Genomic DNA, 18,193 nt, shown 5'->3' with positions numbered 1-18,193 from the left:
TATAGCAGCCCAGCTGCAGCTCCGCCACCCTAACGTAGTCCATTGCTATAGGGCCGGAAGGGGTTTTTCCATCACTGTAGTAAACCCACCCCCTTGAGGGGAAAAATTTGCCCATTAACGTAGCTGTGTTTACAGAAGGGGATCGATCGCCCACCTACATCACACAGGGCACAGAATTTTCACAGCGCATGGTTGATCTAAGTTTCAGGTGTAGACCAGGCCATCGCGCGTAGCCACTCTGGGGCAAGAACCATCTTTTTGGTCTGTGTTTGGCCAGCGCCTAGCACGGCGGGGTCCTGGCCCCCCGCACAGTGTCCTAGGCCGCCGCAGCAATACAAACAACATCCCACAACGGATCTTAGCCGTCAGACCAAACAGCGACATTCCCGAGCGGGAGGGACACCGACATCCACGGCCCCTTCCCTCCACTCCCGGGAGGGGGCTGCCACGCTCGCCCCCTGCACAGCGAATGGCAGCGCCGGGTATGCCACAGGGCGGTAGGGCACCACAGCCTCGCTCCCGACCCCAGTCACCGGGAGGGCAGGAGGGAGTGGGGGAGGGACAGCCAGACAGGGCACCTGCCTCAGTCACGGAGGGCCCCCCCGCGAAGGATTCTCTCTCCCCTCAGGCACTGGGGGGGCAGCCCCACCAGAAGCTTTTCTCTCCGCGCCTCAGGCAGCTGCAGGACTCCTCGCGGGTAGGGCAGGGGTAAGAGCTGCCTGTCACACGGGACCTCCCCAAGCACCGGCTGCCTCAGCACTTCCGGGTCGGCGGGGGCGGGGCGGAGGAGGAGGTCGGCTTGCGTGACGTTGCTGAAGGGTTCGGGCTGCTGCCGCCGCTGCCTGTTATTGTTCCTGCTCTTGCGGGTTGCCGCCTCCGGACGCGGAGCAGCTCGAGAGGGGGGACAGCGCACGGAGCGCTTGAGAAGAGGGGAGAGGGCTCCGTCAGGTGGCTGTTAACGGTTTCGAACTCTCCGCTGCGCGAGCCCTGACAGCGCGGGTGGGGGGAGAGTGCGCGTCACTGAGGAGCGAGAGAGAGAGACCGAGAGGCGGCGGCGGCGAGGGCGGGGATTGGGCGGCCATGGCCTACGCGTATCTCTTCAAATATATCATCATTGGGGACACAGGTAAGAGGGCAGGGGAGCGGAGACCTTTACTGCGGAAATGGGGGAGGGTTGCGAGGCGGGGAGAGCGAGAGCGTCCGCGCTAAGCCCGACCCCGGCTGTCCCATTTCCGCAGTGGTGGCGTCGCCGACGTGGTGACTTCCCACGCCCTGCGCTCGGCAGCGGGCCCCGCCCGACGTGCCTTTGGCCTGTGCTGATCAGCCCCGCACCCGGTTGCCCCAGCCCCGCAAGAGTCCGCGGTCGCAGGCGCTGAGGCCTGCTGCCTCTCCGAGGCGTGTGCAGGGCCTGACTCTGCTCCGGGCCCGGCCCTTCGTGGTGGGGAGGCGGCCCGGCCGGGGTCAGGCCTGGAGCGCTGGAACCCCGAGTGCTAGGGGAGGGAAGGGTGTCACGCCGGAAACATACGACATTGGAGCCGCCTTCCCGGCGGCTCCGGTGGTGGCTGATGCTGTTCGGCTCCCAGGGGCCTTGCAGAAGCCTGTGGCAAGGCCCCTGCCCCAACGAGGCTCCATGTGTAAGAGCCATGGCGCTCCAGGGCACTAGCACCCCCCCCCCCCCCCATGCAGTGTAACAGCACCTGCCATTTAACCAGGTGTGTTATTTTTTCCGCCTGGCACCAATAAGCACCTAGTCCAACTACTTCAGGGAGCTAAAATGCACCTAAGAATGTAAGAACGGCCACACTGGGTCAGACCAAAGGTCCATCCAGCCCAGTAGCCTGTCTACTGACAGTGGCCAATGCCAGGTGCCCCAGAGGGAGTGAACCGAAGAGGTAATGATCTAGTGATCTCTCTCCTGCCATCCATCTCCACCCTCTGACAAACAGAGGCTAGGGACACCATGCCTTACCCATCCTGGCTAATAGCCATTAATGGACTTAACCTCCATGAATTTATCCAGTTCTCTTTTAAACCCTGTTATAGTCCTAGCCTTCACAACCTCCTCAGGAAAGGAGTTCCACTGGTTGACTGTGCGCTGAGTGAAGAAGAACTTCCTTTTATTTGTTTTAAACCTGGTACCTATTAATTACATTTAGTGGCCCCTAGTTCTTATATTATGGGAACAAGTACATAACTTCCTTATTCACTTTCTCCACACCACTCATGATTTTATATGCCTCTATCATATCCCCCCGTAATCTCTTTTCCAAGCTGAAAAGTCCTAGCCTCTTTAATCTCTCCTCATATGGGACCCGTTCCAAACCCCTAATCATTTTAGTTCCACCTCTGCTTCTGTCACCAAATGTTCCTATTTATAGACTTCAGATGTTGCCTTCTGCCAGATCACCATCTGACTTGGTCCCTTTCTCTTGGTCAGGCACACCCTGGCTCCTTTCCATAGCCCAGTGGCACTGCTGTGACCAGTGTGGGCTCATCTCGGGCTTTGAGAGGCCTTAATATATGAGGCCGCTCTCCATGTTAGGGCTGAAAACAGCTAGCCATGGGTGTTAATATCAAGCTTCCCAAGTGAATGTGCTTTCCTCCCCAGTGTGGGCAGGGCCTACAGCTAATCAAAATTCCACACAATTATTTGGCATGGTAAGGTATCGTATTTTGATTGTGGCTAACTTTTTAAAAAAAAAAAATCTATGGTGTATCTATCTGGCAAGATTTTCTTTAAGGTATTTTAACAAACGTGTAAGTGCTTTAAAATACTTTAGTAAATATAAAAAAGGCATTTAGACCAGGGATTCTCAAACTTCATTGCACAGCAACCCCTGTCTGACCATTAAAATTACTACATGACCCCAGAAGGGGGGACTGAAGCCTGAGCCCACCCGATCCTGAGTCTGTTTTAACTTTAAATGCTGAATATGGCACAATATGACAAAAGTCTAAGATGGAGGAAAATACCTGTGATAGAAACAAGTTATTAATTTAAAACTATTTATTATAATTTCAGTTTCAGGATTCAGAATTTCTGATGGAAGCTTATAAAGGAAACAATCATGGCTAAAATAAATTTACTTTTAAAATGAGGGGTTCCGCTTGTAAAGGAAGGAGAGTCATATTTTTGTAAATGGCTGAAATAGGTGTATTGTGGAAAATCTTTTGAGAGTTTGTGGTGTTTAGACCTCTTGTGAACACTTTAAGAATTCTAGTTTGCCATCAAGGAACCGGCTTATCTACACTAGTGTTTTCATACTGATCCAGAGATTATTTCAGGGATTTCCATGTAGAGTCTTCAGAATTGGATCAGTTGGATGGTGATTCGGCAATTATTTTTCAGTGTGTTGTAAAAAGAAAAATTAAAGGGAGACGTTATTGAACCCTCCCAAAAGACTGAGATTAAGTTGATCTCCATTGCTCATTACTTTGTAACAGAAAGCAGGTTATGCAACTAGTAACAAAAATGGTATGCAGTTATACCAAAACTGCATGTCTCTGATCTGAATCATGATGCCGAGTGCTTTTATTCACTGAAGTGCAGGTATCATAAGTGCTTTAAAAAAAAAAAAAAATTATAAAGTTGGCACTTTTTACTCAACCGATCTCATTGGTTTGTGTGTTCTCCTTACTCTAGTGACTTCTTCCTTCTGTTAGCTTCAGACAATAACAGTTTTGGTAGAGTGATATGGATTCTGTTCTAGATCATATCTCAGACAGAATTGTTAATGTCCAGTTGCAGAGTTTCTGTTGTGGGTGAGGCACGTGCCTAAAATAATATATCTTGGCTTTCAGATCCCAGGTTGTGTTTGAAGGACTGGGAGCTAGGAAAATACAACATATTTATAAAACTGAACAGATTTTATCTGAAATAAGAGAGGGAGCAAGCATGGAACCCAATGATGTAATTTTTAGTCATTTTTCAAAAGAGATACTTGAAGTATCATTGCTTCGAAACAGAAAAGGAGTACTTGTGGCACCTTAGAGACTAACAAATTTATTTGATCATAAGTTTTTGTGACCTACAGCTCAATTCATCGGATGCATTCAGTGGAAAATACAGTGCGGAGATTTATATACATAGAGAACATGAAACAATGGGTGTTATCATACACACTGTAAGGAGAGTGATCACTTAAGGTGAGCTATTACCAGCAGGAGAGCGGGGGGGGGAGGGGATTTTTTTGTAGTGATAATCAAGGTGGGCCATTTCCAGCACTTGACAAGAACGTCTGAAGAACGGGGGGGGGGGGAATAAACATGGGGAAATAGTTTTACTTTGTGTAATGACCCATCCACTCCCAGTCTCTATTCAAGCCTAAGTTAATTGTATCCAGTTTGCAAATTAATTCCAATTCAGCAGTCTCTCGTTGGAGTCTGTTTTTTGAAGTTTTTTTGTTGAAGAATTGCAACTTTTAGGTCTGTAATCGAGTGACCAAAGAGATTGAAGTGTTCTCCGACTGGTTTTTGAATGTTACAATTCTTGACGTCTGATTTGTGTCCATTGATTCTTTTACGTAGAGACTGTCCAGTTTGATCAATGTGCATGGCAGAGGGGCATTGCTTGGCACATGATGGCATATATCACATTGGTGGATGTGCAGGTGAACGAGCCTCTGATAGTGTGGCTGATGTGATTAGGCCCTATGATGGTGTCCCCTGAATAGATATGTGGACACAGTTGGCAACGGGCTTTGTTGCAATGATAGGTTCCTGGGTTAGTGGTTCTGTGGTGTGGTGTGTGGTTGCTGGTGAGTATTTGCTTCAGGTTGGGGGGCTGTCTGTAAGCAAGGACTGGCCTGTCTCCCAAGATTTGTGAGAGTGATGGGTCGTCCTTCAGGATAGTTTGTAGATCCTGATGATGCGCTGGAGAGGTTTTAGTTGGGGGCTGAAGGTGACGGCTAGTGGCGTTCTGTTGTTTTCTTTTTTGGGCCTGTCCTGTAGTAGGTGACTTCTGGGTACTCTTCTGGCTCTGTCAGTCTGTTTCTTCACTTCAGCAGGTGGGTATTGTAGTTGTAAGAATGCTTGATAGAGATCTTGTAGGTGTTTATCTCTGTCTGAGGGGTTGGAGCAAATGCAGTTGTATCGTAGAGCTTGGCTGTAGACAATGGATCGTGTGGTGTGATCTGGATGAAAGCTGGAGGCATGTAGGTAGGCATAGTGGTCAGTAGGTTTCCGGTATAGGGTGGTGTTTATGTGACCATCGCTTACTAGCACCGTAGTGTCCAGGAAGTGGATCTCTTGTGTGGACTGGTCCAGGCTGAGGTTGATGGTGGGATGGAAATTGTTGAAATCATGGTGGAATTCCTCAAGGGCTTCTTTTCCATGGGTCCAGATGATGAAGACGTCATCAATGTAGCGCAAGTAGAGTAGAGGCATTAGGGGACGAGAGCTGAGGAAGCGTTGTTCTAAGTCAGCCATAAAAATGTTGGCATAGTGTGGGGCCATGCCGGTACCCATAGCAGTGCCGCTGATTTGAAGGTATGCATTGTCCCCAAATGTGAAATAGTTATGGGTGAGGACAAAGACACAAAATTCAGCCACCAGGTTTGCTGTGACATTATCGGGGATACTCTTCCTGACGGCTTGTAGTCCATCTTTGTGTTGAATGTTGGTGTAGATGGCTTCTGCATCCATAGTGGCCAGGATGGTGTTTTCAGGAAGATCACCAATGGATTGTAGTTTCATCAGGAAGTCAGTGGTGTCTCGAAGATAGCTGCGAGTGCTGGTAGCGTAGGGCCTGAGGAGGGAGTCTACATAGCCAGACAATCCTGCTGTCAGGGTGCCAATGCCTGAGATGATGGGGCATACAGGATTTCCAGGTTTATGGATCTTGGGTAGCAGATAGAATACCTTAGGTCGCAGTTCCAGGGGTGTGTCTGTGCGGATTTGTCCTTATGCTTTTTTAGGGAGTTTCTTGAGCAAATGGTGTAGTTTCTTTTGGTAACCCTAGAGAGATCAGAGGGTAATGGCTTGTAGAAAGTGGTGTTGGAGAGCTGCCTAGCAGCCTCTTGTTCATATTCCGACTTATTCACAATGATGACAGCACCTCTTTTGTCAGCCTTTTTGATTATGATGTCAGAGTTGTTTCTGAGGCTCTGGATGGCATTGTGTTCTGCATGGCTGAGGTTATGGGGCAAGTGATGCTGCTTTTCCATAGTTTAAGAGCGTGAACGTCGGTGGAAGCACTCTATGTAGAAGTCCAGTCTGTGGTTTCGACCTTCAGGAGGAGTCCACCCAGATTCCTTTTTTTTGTAGTCTTGGTAGGAAGGTCTCTGTGGTTATTATGTTGTTCAGAGGTGTGTTGGAAATATTCCTTGAGTCGGAGACGTTGAACCCCTCATATAGAGACAGACACCTACAAGATCTCTATCAAGCATCCTTCAACTACATACAATACCCACCTGCTGAAGTGAAGAAACAGATTGACAGAACCAGAAGAGTACCCAGAAGTCACCTATTACAGGACAGGCCCAAAAAAGAAAATAACTGAACGCCACTAGCCATCACCTTCAGCCCCCAACTAAAACCTCTCCAACGCATCATCAGAGATCTACAACCTATCCTGAAGGACGACCCATCACTCTCGCAGATCTCGGGAGACAGGCCAGTCCTTGCTTACAGACAGCCCCCCAACCTGAAGCAAATACTCACCAGCAACCACACACCACACCACAGAACCACTAACCCAGGAACCTATCATTGCAACAAAGCCCGTTGCCAACTGTGTCCACATATCTATTCAGGGGACACCATCATAGGGCCTAATCACATCAGCCACACTATCAGAGGCTCGTTCACCTGCACATCTACCAGTGTGATATATGCCATCATGTGCCAAGCAATGCCCCTCTGCCATGTACGTTGGTCAAACCGGACAGTCTCTACGTAAAAGAATCAATGGACACAAATCAGACGTCAAGAATTATAACATTCAAAAACCAGTTGGAGACCACTTCAATCTCTTTGGTCACTCGATTACAGACCTAAAAGTTGCAATTCTTCAACAAAAAAACTTCAAAAACAGACTCCAACGAGAGACTACTGAATTGGAATTAATTTGCAAACTGGGTACAATTAACTTAGGCTTGAATAGAGACTGGGAGTGGATGGGTCATTACACAAAGTAAACCAATCCACCCCCCATTCCTCAGACATTCTTGTCAAGTGCTGGAAATGGCCCACCTTGATTATCACTACAAAAAATCCCTCCCCCCCGCCCCCGCTCTCCTGCTGGTAATAGCTCACCTTAAGTGATCACTCTCCTTACAGTGTGTATGGTAACACCCATTGTTTCATGTTCTCTATGTATATAAATCTCCGCACTGTATTTTCCACTGAATGCATCTGATGAAGTGAGCTGTTGCTCACGAAAGCTTATGCTCAAATAAATTTGTTAGTCTCTAAGGTGCCACAAGTCCTCCTTTTCTTTTTGCGAATACAGACTAACACGGCTGCTACTCTGAAACCTGCTTCTAAACAGCAATTACTAGAGGAAATAGGCCTCTATTTTATAGCATTCTAGAAATACTTGGATTCAGTTTTCAAAGACATTGAATTAGCTAGCAGTAGTGGCTTCCCGAAGCAGGTAGTAAAAGTTTAAGGTAAAATAAAAATATTGTGTTTCTATATTAATGGATAACTAAGCGCTCTGTATCAGATCATTTCAGTCAGACTTTTAAACTGGCAGGTGGTTATTAAATAGTGTTCTGTTTCAGTTGTTTCACATTTGAATCTGTAACAGAGGACGCATCAAACATAAACTAGTTTTTCTGCAGCTCTATGTCAATGCATGAGGGGCCTGATGCATTAAAAAAAAACAAAAAACTATTGAACAGCTCCTTTTAAACTGCAAATACTAAATCAGACCCGATTAAGATGAAGGAAGTCCTTTTAAGTTTACATGTAACACAGGCATCAAGTTCCTCATGTAGAAAGGTTATTTTCCTGATGGCAGTGACTTCATCTTACAGTGCATAAACGTAGTGTTGTAGTGATTGATCATCTTACAGTAACCTTTTCAAGGTTCTGTGGATACATCATGAATTCCTTCCAAATGTGGTGATGGAGTCCCATCTTATAGAGTCATTGATCCTGGAAAGGTACTTCTCCCCTCCCCCACCATAAGCTTGAAGGTTCCTTCACTTTTATCAATAGGTTTATTGAAATCCTGGAGTCCACCCATCTTTTTAACATCAAATACAAAAAATAGGATTTCATGTTACCAAGAGAACTATCTGTAAACAATCTGCTGATTGTATATTTCTCTTGCAGCCTGACAGTCTTGAAACTTGAGCATCATGTCAAGTCTCATTCCATTTGGGGCTGTGAGAGGTTATGCTACCTCTCTGGGTTCTAGACAGGTGACCAGGTTAGAAAGTGTTGGGGTCTCCTGGTTTCTATGCAAGGAAGGAAGAGTTAGCTAGCAAGATCATGCAATACCTAGAGCACATTAACCTCACAGAAAGCCAGCCTGGAGCACAGGAGAGGAAGTGCAAGCTAATAAGGAGCTTTGGAGTATGGGTTTCTCCGGCTATGTCTGCACTACAGAACCCATACTGGCATAGCTGTGCATGTGTAGCTCCTTAGTAAAGACATGGCGTACGCCAACAGGAGTTTTCTGTTGGTGTAGAAATGTCATCAACCTCCCTGAATGACGTTTGCTACACTGACAGAAGTCCTTCCATCAACATGATTGCGTCTACACTAGAGGTTTTGTCGGCATACCTATGTTGGTCCGGGGTGTGGTTTTTTCACACCTCTGACAGATGTACTTGCTGACATAACTTTTAAGTGTAGACCAAGCCTCAGCAGCTGGACTGGAAGTCTACTTTTCATGAAGATAACACTACTAATCTGGTTTTGTTTAAAGGCAGTTTAGGGTTTTTTATAAACTATTTTGTTTGGTAGTCTTTGAAAGTTTTGTTTTCTCTCTTTTTCTAGAAGAGGCAATACAAAGACTGCTGCCTGATTAAATACTTTACTTGTTCCGAAGAAGAAAACAAATGCGCTGAAACAACATTTCAAGTTACACATACTGTGGGACAGAGACCAAGAGAAGCAGAGACTGAGGAGGAGGAAGTAGTTGTAGGCAGGCAGGAGAATTTAGGGAACAAATCAAGACTGTTGCCTTGAATTCAGGGTCTGACACTAGAACTGCAAGCTATAAGGTTAGTTGGAATTTCCTTCTGCCCTCACTATTGAGGGACTAGTGGAAGAACATGATTGAATATGCTTCAGCTGCCAGCCTCAAGTCTGTTGTTCAATAGATTTCAGAGATGCCAAATGGTAAATTTAGTATGTAACCAAGCATTATTGTTTAGATTTGGTTTATAAACGAGTTCAGGTTTACTTTCTTTCTTGGCAAGGTGTGTCCAAACTGTTGGTCTCTGTCTTGAATTAAGCAGGAACTCAGGATATCTCAAATGTTCACACCCCTTCAGGGTGTGTCTTAACCAAATATGTATAACAACATTAAAAGAATGTTATGGCAACAAAGTGAAGAGCACACCAATTAGGAAATAACAGAGTTAAGGCCTGTGCACTTTTAAATCTGCTCCTTTGTTTTTATGTATTATGATAGTAATTTATTACAAGATCACATACTATTTTTTTCCCCAGAACCTCTGCCTCATTTCACATACAAAATAACACTGCTGAATGAGACAGCTGTTTCAAACATTGCGGGGCCATATAGTTTGCTGCCTCACAAACACTAATGAATCTATCCTCACGACACCCCTGTGAGGTCATGAAATGCAATCATCATTTTAGAGATGCTTAACTGAGGTACAGGAAAATTGACTCCCAAGTTGCATGGGGAGTCTGTTGCAGCAGCAGGGATAGAACATGATTTTTCTGGTTTCCAGTCTAGCATATCATCCCTGGATTGTTCTCAACCTCTGGTATCCACAATACAACTGCAACAAATGTGGTAGGCATGCTCTGCATCTTGGAACAATTCACTATATAGCTCTGCCTAATTCTTGGTCTAATATGATTATGTAATTAAAGATTGTGTCATTGTGTATACATACAAGAGGGCATAGTTAAGTTTGGGTAGGCCACCTTATCTTTGTTATGTCCTGACTTTTGAGTGCTTCATTTTGCAAACTTAATGTTCATTTGAGTTCTTTGGGTATAAAATTTTGTGGGGTTTACCATATCTAGCTGTGCAGTTAATAAGGCAAAAGACTTTATCTTGATCCATGCACACCTTTCTGCACTAGTTCTCATTTGAGATCTGTCTTCCTCCCTCTATATCTTCATGCAAATTTGCTTAAACAATATTTGCATAGAATGTTGACAAACCACTAGGAGGTGTATTATAAAATCTAGTGCAGTGGTGGGCAACCTGCGGCCCATCAGGGTAATCTCATTGTGGGCCGCGAGATGTTTTGCTAACATTGACCGTCCGCAGGCATGTTTCCCCACAGTTCCGAGCATCCCTGCAGCCCCCCCCTTCCCGCAGCTCCCATTGGCCGGGAACGGTGAACCGTGGCCACTGGGAGCTGCAGAGGGTCATGCCTGTGGACGGGCAACGTCAGCAAAATGTCTCGCAGCCCGCAATGAGATTACCCTGATGGGCCGCAGGTTGCCCACCACTGATCTAGTACCATTGATCTAGTGAGTATGTGCAACATCCTTCTTAGAAACCTTTATGATTTTCAAAAATCACAATTTACTTTTCCCAGACTACAGAAAGGCATATATGCCCCATAGACAGTCTTATACAAATTCAAATTGCCAAGTCACTATAGCTGTCATCCTCCCTCCCCACCCCCCAGACAAAAAAACCAAAGTAGCAAATACTTGATAACTTGGAAAGGTATATTTTTACTCCACTTTTGTTCAAACTTTGATTTTTTTAAAGTTAAAAGCAATTGAAAATGTAAGTGATCCCTCAGAATAGAAATGCTTGTGCAACTTTAATTATATGTGTCACTGACTATTAGGCAAATAATGAGAGGAAGAACTGTCTTGTAGTTAAGACTCTGGACTGGGACTCAGGAGATGTGTGTTCAGTTCCTGGCTCTGCTACAGACTCATTGTGTGACCTTGGATAAGTCATTCATATCTCTGTGTCTGTTTCCTATCTATAAAGATACTATTTTCCCCATCTTTTGTCTGTCTTGTCCATCTATGGCAGGGATTGGCAACCTTTGGCACGTGGCGTGTCAGGGAAATCCGCTGGCGGTCCGGGACAGTTTGTTTACCTGCACCGTCCGCAGGTTCAGCTGATTGCAGCTCCCACTGGCCGCGGGGGTCCGCCGTTCCAGGCCAATGGGGGCTGCAGGGTGCGGCGTGGGCCAAGGGATGTGCTGGCTGCCGCTTTCTGCAGCCACCATTGGCCTGGAATGGCGAACCGTGGCCAGTTGGAGCTGTGATCGGCCAAACCTGTGGACGGTGCAAGTAAACCATCCCGGCCTGCCAGCAGATTTCCCTGATGGGCCACTTGCCAAAGGTTGCTGATCCCTAATCTATGGGGTAGCAACTGTTTTTTACTCTGCATCTGAATAGTGCCTGGCATAATGAGGCCTGATCTAAGCTGGGGCATCTAGGCATTACTGTAGCAAAGTAATTATTAACATAGTGTACACTTTAATCTTGAAGATGAGGAATCCACTGAGATTGGTTTCTTTTCTTGACAGAAGAGAATTACTTGTATATCTTTACAGAAGAAATGCTTCATCTCAGTGGATTTCCACTTGTCCAGTGGCCTTTCCATAGGCTTGATGGTATTGTTACTCCTGGGGGAATTCTGCACCACTGTGCACATGCAGGACACCCCCGCTCCCTTAAATTCTCTTTGCTTCCCTGCAGAAAAATGGTTTCTGTGGGGAAGCAAAGAGAAGCTGCACCAGTGCTCATTCACCCCTTCTGGGCAGCACAGGCAGGGGAGAGGTAAGTCACCGTGGGGGAGGGAATGGAAGGAAGGAGGGTCTGGGGATGCCCCAGCTGACCAGGGATATTAGTCCCAGATGTGGGGAGGTGGGAGGAGGACGACGAGGGAAATGGAGTTCCCGCTCCCCTGCACAGAGCAGGCGGGGCTGGGTCATATCAACCCCCAAAAACCTCTGCCAGCTGCAGGAAACTCTGCATTGGTGGGGATTTGTCAGGGGGATCTGAGTGCAAGGGGTGACGCTCGTGGGGTGGGGGTTTCGGGTGCAGGGGGAGAGACTTGGCGGGGGGGGGGGGAAATCCAGATGCACGGGCTGGGCAGACAGCGCGAGCAGTTCTCCTACATTGAACCCTTCCCCCACTTCCTTACCCTATTGCGCCTTAACTACGGAAGGAGGGGTCACTGTACGGGGAGCTGCTCCTCCTGTCCACCCAACCCCCATGCATCTGGACATCTCCCTCTGCACCCAGCCCCTCCTGCCGAGCCTCACCTCCCCCTGCAACCAGAATCCCCCTGCCGAGCCTCACCCCTGCATCAGGAGCCTTTGACCCCCCCAGAACCCCACCTCACCCCCAGCATTGGGAGTCCCCCATCCCACTTAGTCCCAACCAGCTGCACCCTGAGCCCCCTACCCCCTGCTGAGCCCTAACCACCTTCATCTGGACTTCCCTGCAGGGGCCCATTCTCCCTGCACCCAGAACAACCCAAGAAGCCCTTGTGCATCCAGATCCCCCTGGACACGCCCCCCCCCCCCCCCCCCGAGCTGGGTGCACCATGTTGCACCACACAGAACCCTGATACTTTTGAGGGAATTCTGTACCAAAAATACCATACCATATACCATTGGCCAGGAAGGGCGAACTACAGCCACTGGGAGCTGTGGACAGTCAATGTAAACAAACAGTCTTGTGGCCATTGCAGGTTGCCCACCACTGATATACATCATAAACAAAAAAGGGCAGACACCTGAAAGGCTGTTTTTTTTTAAGTGTGTTCTGCTTGTTTTACATTGTGAATTTAGGTACAGTGTAGTCTAAAATTCTCTGACTGGAGAGCTAGTCAGATGTCTCCACAAGAGCCAAGAGTGGAAACTGAGCAGTTGAGGGAAAGAGATTTTTAGTCAGACTTTAACATTTTTAAAATTTTTTTTAACACCTACTTGATTGAGTGACTAATATGGTAAAAAAGGAAGTCTTGGCTGAAGATTCAGCACACTTGCCCTTTTAGTTGAGGTGGCAGAACAAATGATGTCTCCAAGTCTTCCATCAAAACAAGTAGGGCCCCCTCCTCCCACCAACCTTCCATGTTGTCTTTATACTTCAAAGAAACATGTGGAGTGGGGGGAGGATTCATCACCTCTAAAATTTCCTATAATTAAAATGGAATGACTGTTGAAAACTTATTTACTTTTCATTATTTATGCTGTTGGTGATTTGCCTTTCTATCAGTTTGACAATAAAAACACACACTAGTTAGTTTCACTTTCTTGTCTTCATGGGATAGATTAATGCTACAACATTTAGCTTGCATTCAAAACATGGCATTCTGATATTTTCTGTCTTAGTTTCTCTTTCCTAATGGTTCCTAACATAGTTTTTTTGACTGCTGCTGGACATTGAGCAGATGTTCTCAGAGAACTATCCATGATGACACCAAGATCTTTTTAGAACCCATCATTTTTGTATGTAGAGTTTGGATTGTTTTCCAACGTGCACTACTTTGCACTTATCAACACTGAATTTCATCTGCCATTTTGTTGTCCAGTCACCCAGTTTTGTGAGATCCCTTTGTAATTCTTTGCGGTCAGCTTTGGACTTAATGATCTTGCATAAGTTAGTGTCATCTGCGCTGTTTACTCTTTTTCCAGATCATTTATGAACATGTTGAACGGTACTGGTCCCAGTGCAGATCCTATTTATCACTTTCTAGTTTGAAAACTGACCATTTGTTCCTACCCTCTCTTTCCTATCTTTTAACCAGATACTGATGCATGAGAGGATCTTCTGTCTTGTCCCATGACTGCTTACTTTGCTTAAGAGCTTTTGGTGTGGGACCTTATGACAGGCTTTCTGAAAGTCCAGGTACATTATATCAGCTGAATCACACTTGTCCACATGCTTGTTGACACTCTCAAAGAACTCTAATAGATTGGTGAGGCATGATTTCCCTTTACAAGAGCAATGTTAACTCTTCCCTAACATATCATGTTCATCTGTGTGTCTGATAATTTTGTTCTGTACTACAGTTTCAGCTAATTTGCCTGATGCTAAAGTTAGGCTTACTGGCCTGTAATTGCCAGAATTACCTCTGGAGCCTTTTTAAAAAACGGAGTTACATTAGTTATCTGCCTGTCATCTGGTACAGGGGCTGATTTAAGCAATAGGTTACATACTGTAGTTAGTAGTTCTGTGATTTCATATTTGAGTTTCTTCAGAACTCTTGAGTGAATACTGTCTGGTCCTGGTGACTCATTACTGTTTGTTTAATCATTTTGTTCCAAAATTTCCTGTATTGACACCTCAATTTGGGACAGTTCCTCAGGATTGTCACCTAAAAAGAATGGTTCATGTATGTGGGGATCTCCCTCGCATCCTCTGCAATGAAGACTGATGCAGAGATTTCATTTAGCTTCTCAATGGCCTTGTCTTCCTTAAGTTTTCTGTTAGCACCTTTATTGTCTAGTGCCCCAACTGATTATTTGGCAGGCTTCCTGCTTCTGGTGTACTTTAAAAAAAAAAAAAACCTGTTAGTTTTTGTGTGTTTTGGTATTTGCTCTTCAAATTTTTTTGACCTGCCTAATTATACTTCTATGCTTGACTTGCCAGAGTGTGGTCCTTTCTATTTTTCTCAGTAGTATATGACTTCCAGTTTTTAAAGGATGCCTTTTTGCCTTAACTGCCTTGTTTACTCTGCTGTTTACCTATGATTGCATTTTTTTTTGCTTCTCTTACTGTTTGGTTTTTTTTTTTTTTTTTTTTTTTTTTAAATTTGGGGTATGTGTTTAGTTTGAGCCTATACTATGGTGTTTTTAAATCGTTTCCTTGCAGGCATTTCACCCTTGTGACTGTTTGTTGATGTGATTTTTGACAGTTTCACTGCTGTTCACAAGGTTTTGAATAGCAAGAGTGGAACTAACCAGAGTTTTGTTAGGGCATGTCTACACTGGCAAAGTTACAGCGACGGCAGTTACAGCGCTGCTTAGAGAGCACAGAAGGAAAACCGCTGTTGTATGTTCACACTGACAACTACCTGCGCAATAGCGTGTTCACACTTCCGGCACCTGCAGCGCTATTTGGAGTGGTGTACTCTGGGCACTTATCCCACAGAGCCCCTTTTTCTCTTTTGCAGCTAAGAGTTGTGGGAAGGCGGAGGGGGTCGCATAGCATCCTGGGTCCTGTCCCAATGCCCTGTGATGCATTGCTTCCCATCCCAACAATCCCTGTGCTTCCATCTGCATTTGGCACCATCTTTCAGCAGTTTGTGTACTGTGCGCCCTGCCTCTTTCGGGCTGCAGGAATGGATCCTGAGCTGTTGACCAGTATGCTGCTCGCTCTGAGCAACACGTCACGAGTGGCAGTGGAGTTATTCCTTAAACTACAAAGGCAAGAGGAGTGCGACATTGATCTTGCCATACGTAACAGCTACGACATGAGATTGCTTGTGGCATTCCCGGAGGTGCTGACCACAGTGAAACGCCACTTTTGGGCTCAGGAAACAAGCACTGAGTGGTGGGATCACATTGTGATACACGTCTGGGATGACGAGCACTGGCTGCAGAACTTTCGCATGAGGAAAGCCACATTCATGGCACTGTGATGAGCTCGCCCCAGCCCTGTGGCGCTAGGACACGAGAATGAGAGCTGCCCTGTCGCTGGAGAAGCACGTGGCGATTGCACTGTGGAAGCTGGCTACTCCACACTGCTACCGATAGGTCACTAACCAGTTCAGAGCGGGAAAGTTGACCATTGAAGTCGTGTTGATGGAAGTGTGCAGGGCCATTAATCCCATCCTGCTCCGAAAGACCGTGACTCAGGGCAGCATGCGTGACGTGGATGGCTTTGCACAAATGGGCTTCCCTAATGCCTAGGGGCAATAGATGGCGATTCCAATTCTGCCACCAGACCACCTAGCCACGAGTACATTAATGGCAAAGGGTATTTCTCAATGTTTCTCCAGGCGCTTGTGGATCACCGTGGGCATTTCACAGACATTAATGCAGGATGGTCCAGAAAGGTGCATGATGCACGCATCTTTCAGAACACTGACCTGTTCAAGAAGCTGCAAGCAGGGACTTTCTTCCCTGACCGGGAGATCACTGTAGGGGAAGTCAAAATGCCCATTGTGATCCTGGGAGACACCGCCTACCCCTTAATGCCGTGGCTCATGAAGCCATACATGGGGCAACTTGAGAGCAGCAAGGAGCGGTTCAACAACAGGCTGAGCAAGTGCAGAATGATTGTTGAGTGTGCATTTGGCTGTTTAAAAGTCCACTGGCAGTGCCTCTATGGGAAGCTGGACATGGCCGATGACAATATTCCTATGCTTACAGCCGGGTGCTATACACACCATAATACTTGTGAAGGGACGGGTGAAAGCTTCACTCAGGGCTGAACCGCAGAGGCTCAGTGCCTGGAGGCTGAGTTTGAACAGCTAGAGACCAGGGCTATTTGAGGGCAAAGCGTGGAGCCGTAAGGATCAGGGATGCCTTGATGCAGCAATTTGAAGCTGAAAGCCACTGATATTTGTTGCTGTGTTCGGGATTGCAGTGCTTGTAATTCTAGGAGGTGATTGGTACATATGATGCAAGAAGGGGGTTTGACATTATTGTATGTTGCTTTGCAGTGCTCTTTTTGCTTTCACTTAATAGAATAAAGATTTCTTTCAAACCAACACAAATCTTTTATTAAAAGACAATAACCGAAGGAGAGAGTCACACGAAAACATTCATCAGCAGGGAGGGGGACGGGGTGGGGGAAGGGAAGGTCTCAAGAGGAGGAGGGGTCCCGGGACGGCTACAGATCATACCCAACCTTCTCCTTTGGAGTACAGCAGCAGGTACTGTACTTCAGCAGGGCCAAACTGCAGCGGGATGGGTGTTGGGTGTAGTGCGAGTCCACAGTGCTGGACTGTGAGGAGGGAGGAGTGGAATGCTGTGGGTAGAGAGTGGAGCCAGGAGGTTGATAAGAGTGTTGGCAGTGTGTTGAGGATGCATGGGAAAGAGTTCTGCGGCTGCAGGGGAGGGCGGGCGCAAAGCTGCTATGTTTGAAGAGCTAGTATCTCCTGGAGCCTGTCCACTTGGCACTCCATAACATTTAAGAGCCGCTCCGTGGCTTCTTTCTGGTGTGCTGCGTTCTCCTTTCGGTCCCTCTTCTTGTTGTCCCGCCACTTCTTCAATTCCTTTTTCTTGGCAGCGGAGTGCATCATGACCTCACGGAGAAAGTCCTCCTTTTATCCTCCTTTCTAATTCTGCGCAGCTGTTCTGCCGCCAATAACAAAGAGGGAGGCTGGGCTCCTAAGGTCATCTCTGTGAAGTTTAAATGCAACCTTTTACAGAAGCAGTATTGTTTGCAACACAGACAACACTGATTCAGTGCTTTAAAACACAGCCAGTACTCACACTTGTCACTAACTGGCTGACCGCGGGAAAGCACACATGAGCCACAAGACCCACAAAATGGTGAGTAGTTGCAGGGGCAGGGTAAATTACTCTTCCCATACCCTGCTGTACACTGGGCATGTAGCTCTTGGGGAGAACCAGCACTGTAGGGGGGGGGGTCTGATAATCATTCCTGTCCCCACACTTTCCACAGGGGGTGATCATTATGGAAGATATCTCGCTAGTGAGGGTGAGCAGTGAATCAGGGGAGGGTCTTCCCCAAGCCTGTGGCTTCCGCCTGGTGCCTATGTGGCTCACCTGTGTGTAGCAATTCTCTTCTCTCTCTATCCCCCCTTCTCTCTCTAACCCCCTTGGAGTTCCTGGTGCGCTCTGCTTTTTCTCTGTTTGGTAGGTTGATGATCAGATTATTCTGGCCACATTTTTAAAGGTAGCAGGCATGTATCTGGCAGTGTGTAAGCAGCATGAAGGAAGGGATATGGAAGAGAGAAAGGTAAAAGTACAAGTGGAAGTGATAGAGAAACTGTTTGTTGGGTACTGAGAGGGAAAAGTGCCGTTCACATTAGAGTGAGAGAATGAAAGATAAAGTGTATTATTTTAACTGTTAATCTTCGAATTGTGGTAGTCATTTTCCAGACACTTGTGAAATTGTCTTAAAATATGTAAGACAA

At 46.5% G+C, this 18,193-nt stretch overlaps 1 protein-coding gene across 1 annotated transcript in view; it reads left to right on the top strand.

Moving 5' to 3' along the window:
* The first annotated feature begins 793 nt into the window (after window positions 1–793).
* Window positions 794–18,193, top strand: part of RAB2A (RAB2A, member RAS oncogene family) — a 77,942-nt gene continuing 60,542 nt past the window's right edge. The window contains exon 1 of the mRNA XM_074944335.1: window positions 794–1,126. Coding sequence (XP_074800436.1) covers window positions 1,081–1,126 — 46 coding nt within the window. The 5' untranslated portion in view covers window positions 794–1,080. The remainder of the gene's footprint in view (window positions 1,127–18,193) is intronic.

The sequence above is a fragment of the Natator depressus genome, chromosome 2 (assembly GCF_965152275.1).
Source record: "Natator depressus isolate rNatDep1 chromosome 2, rNatDep2.hap1, whole genome shotgun sequence".
NCBI lineage: Eukaryota > Metazoa > Chordata > Testudines > Cheloniidae > Natator > Natator depressus.
This window is presented reverse-complemented; position numbering and strand designations above follow the sequence as displayed.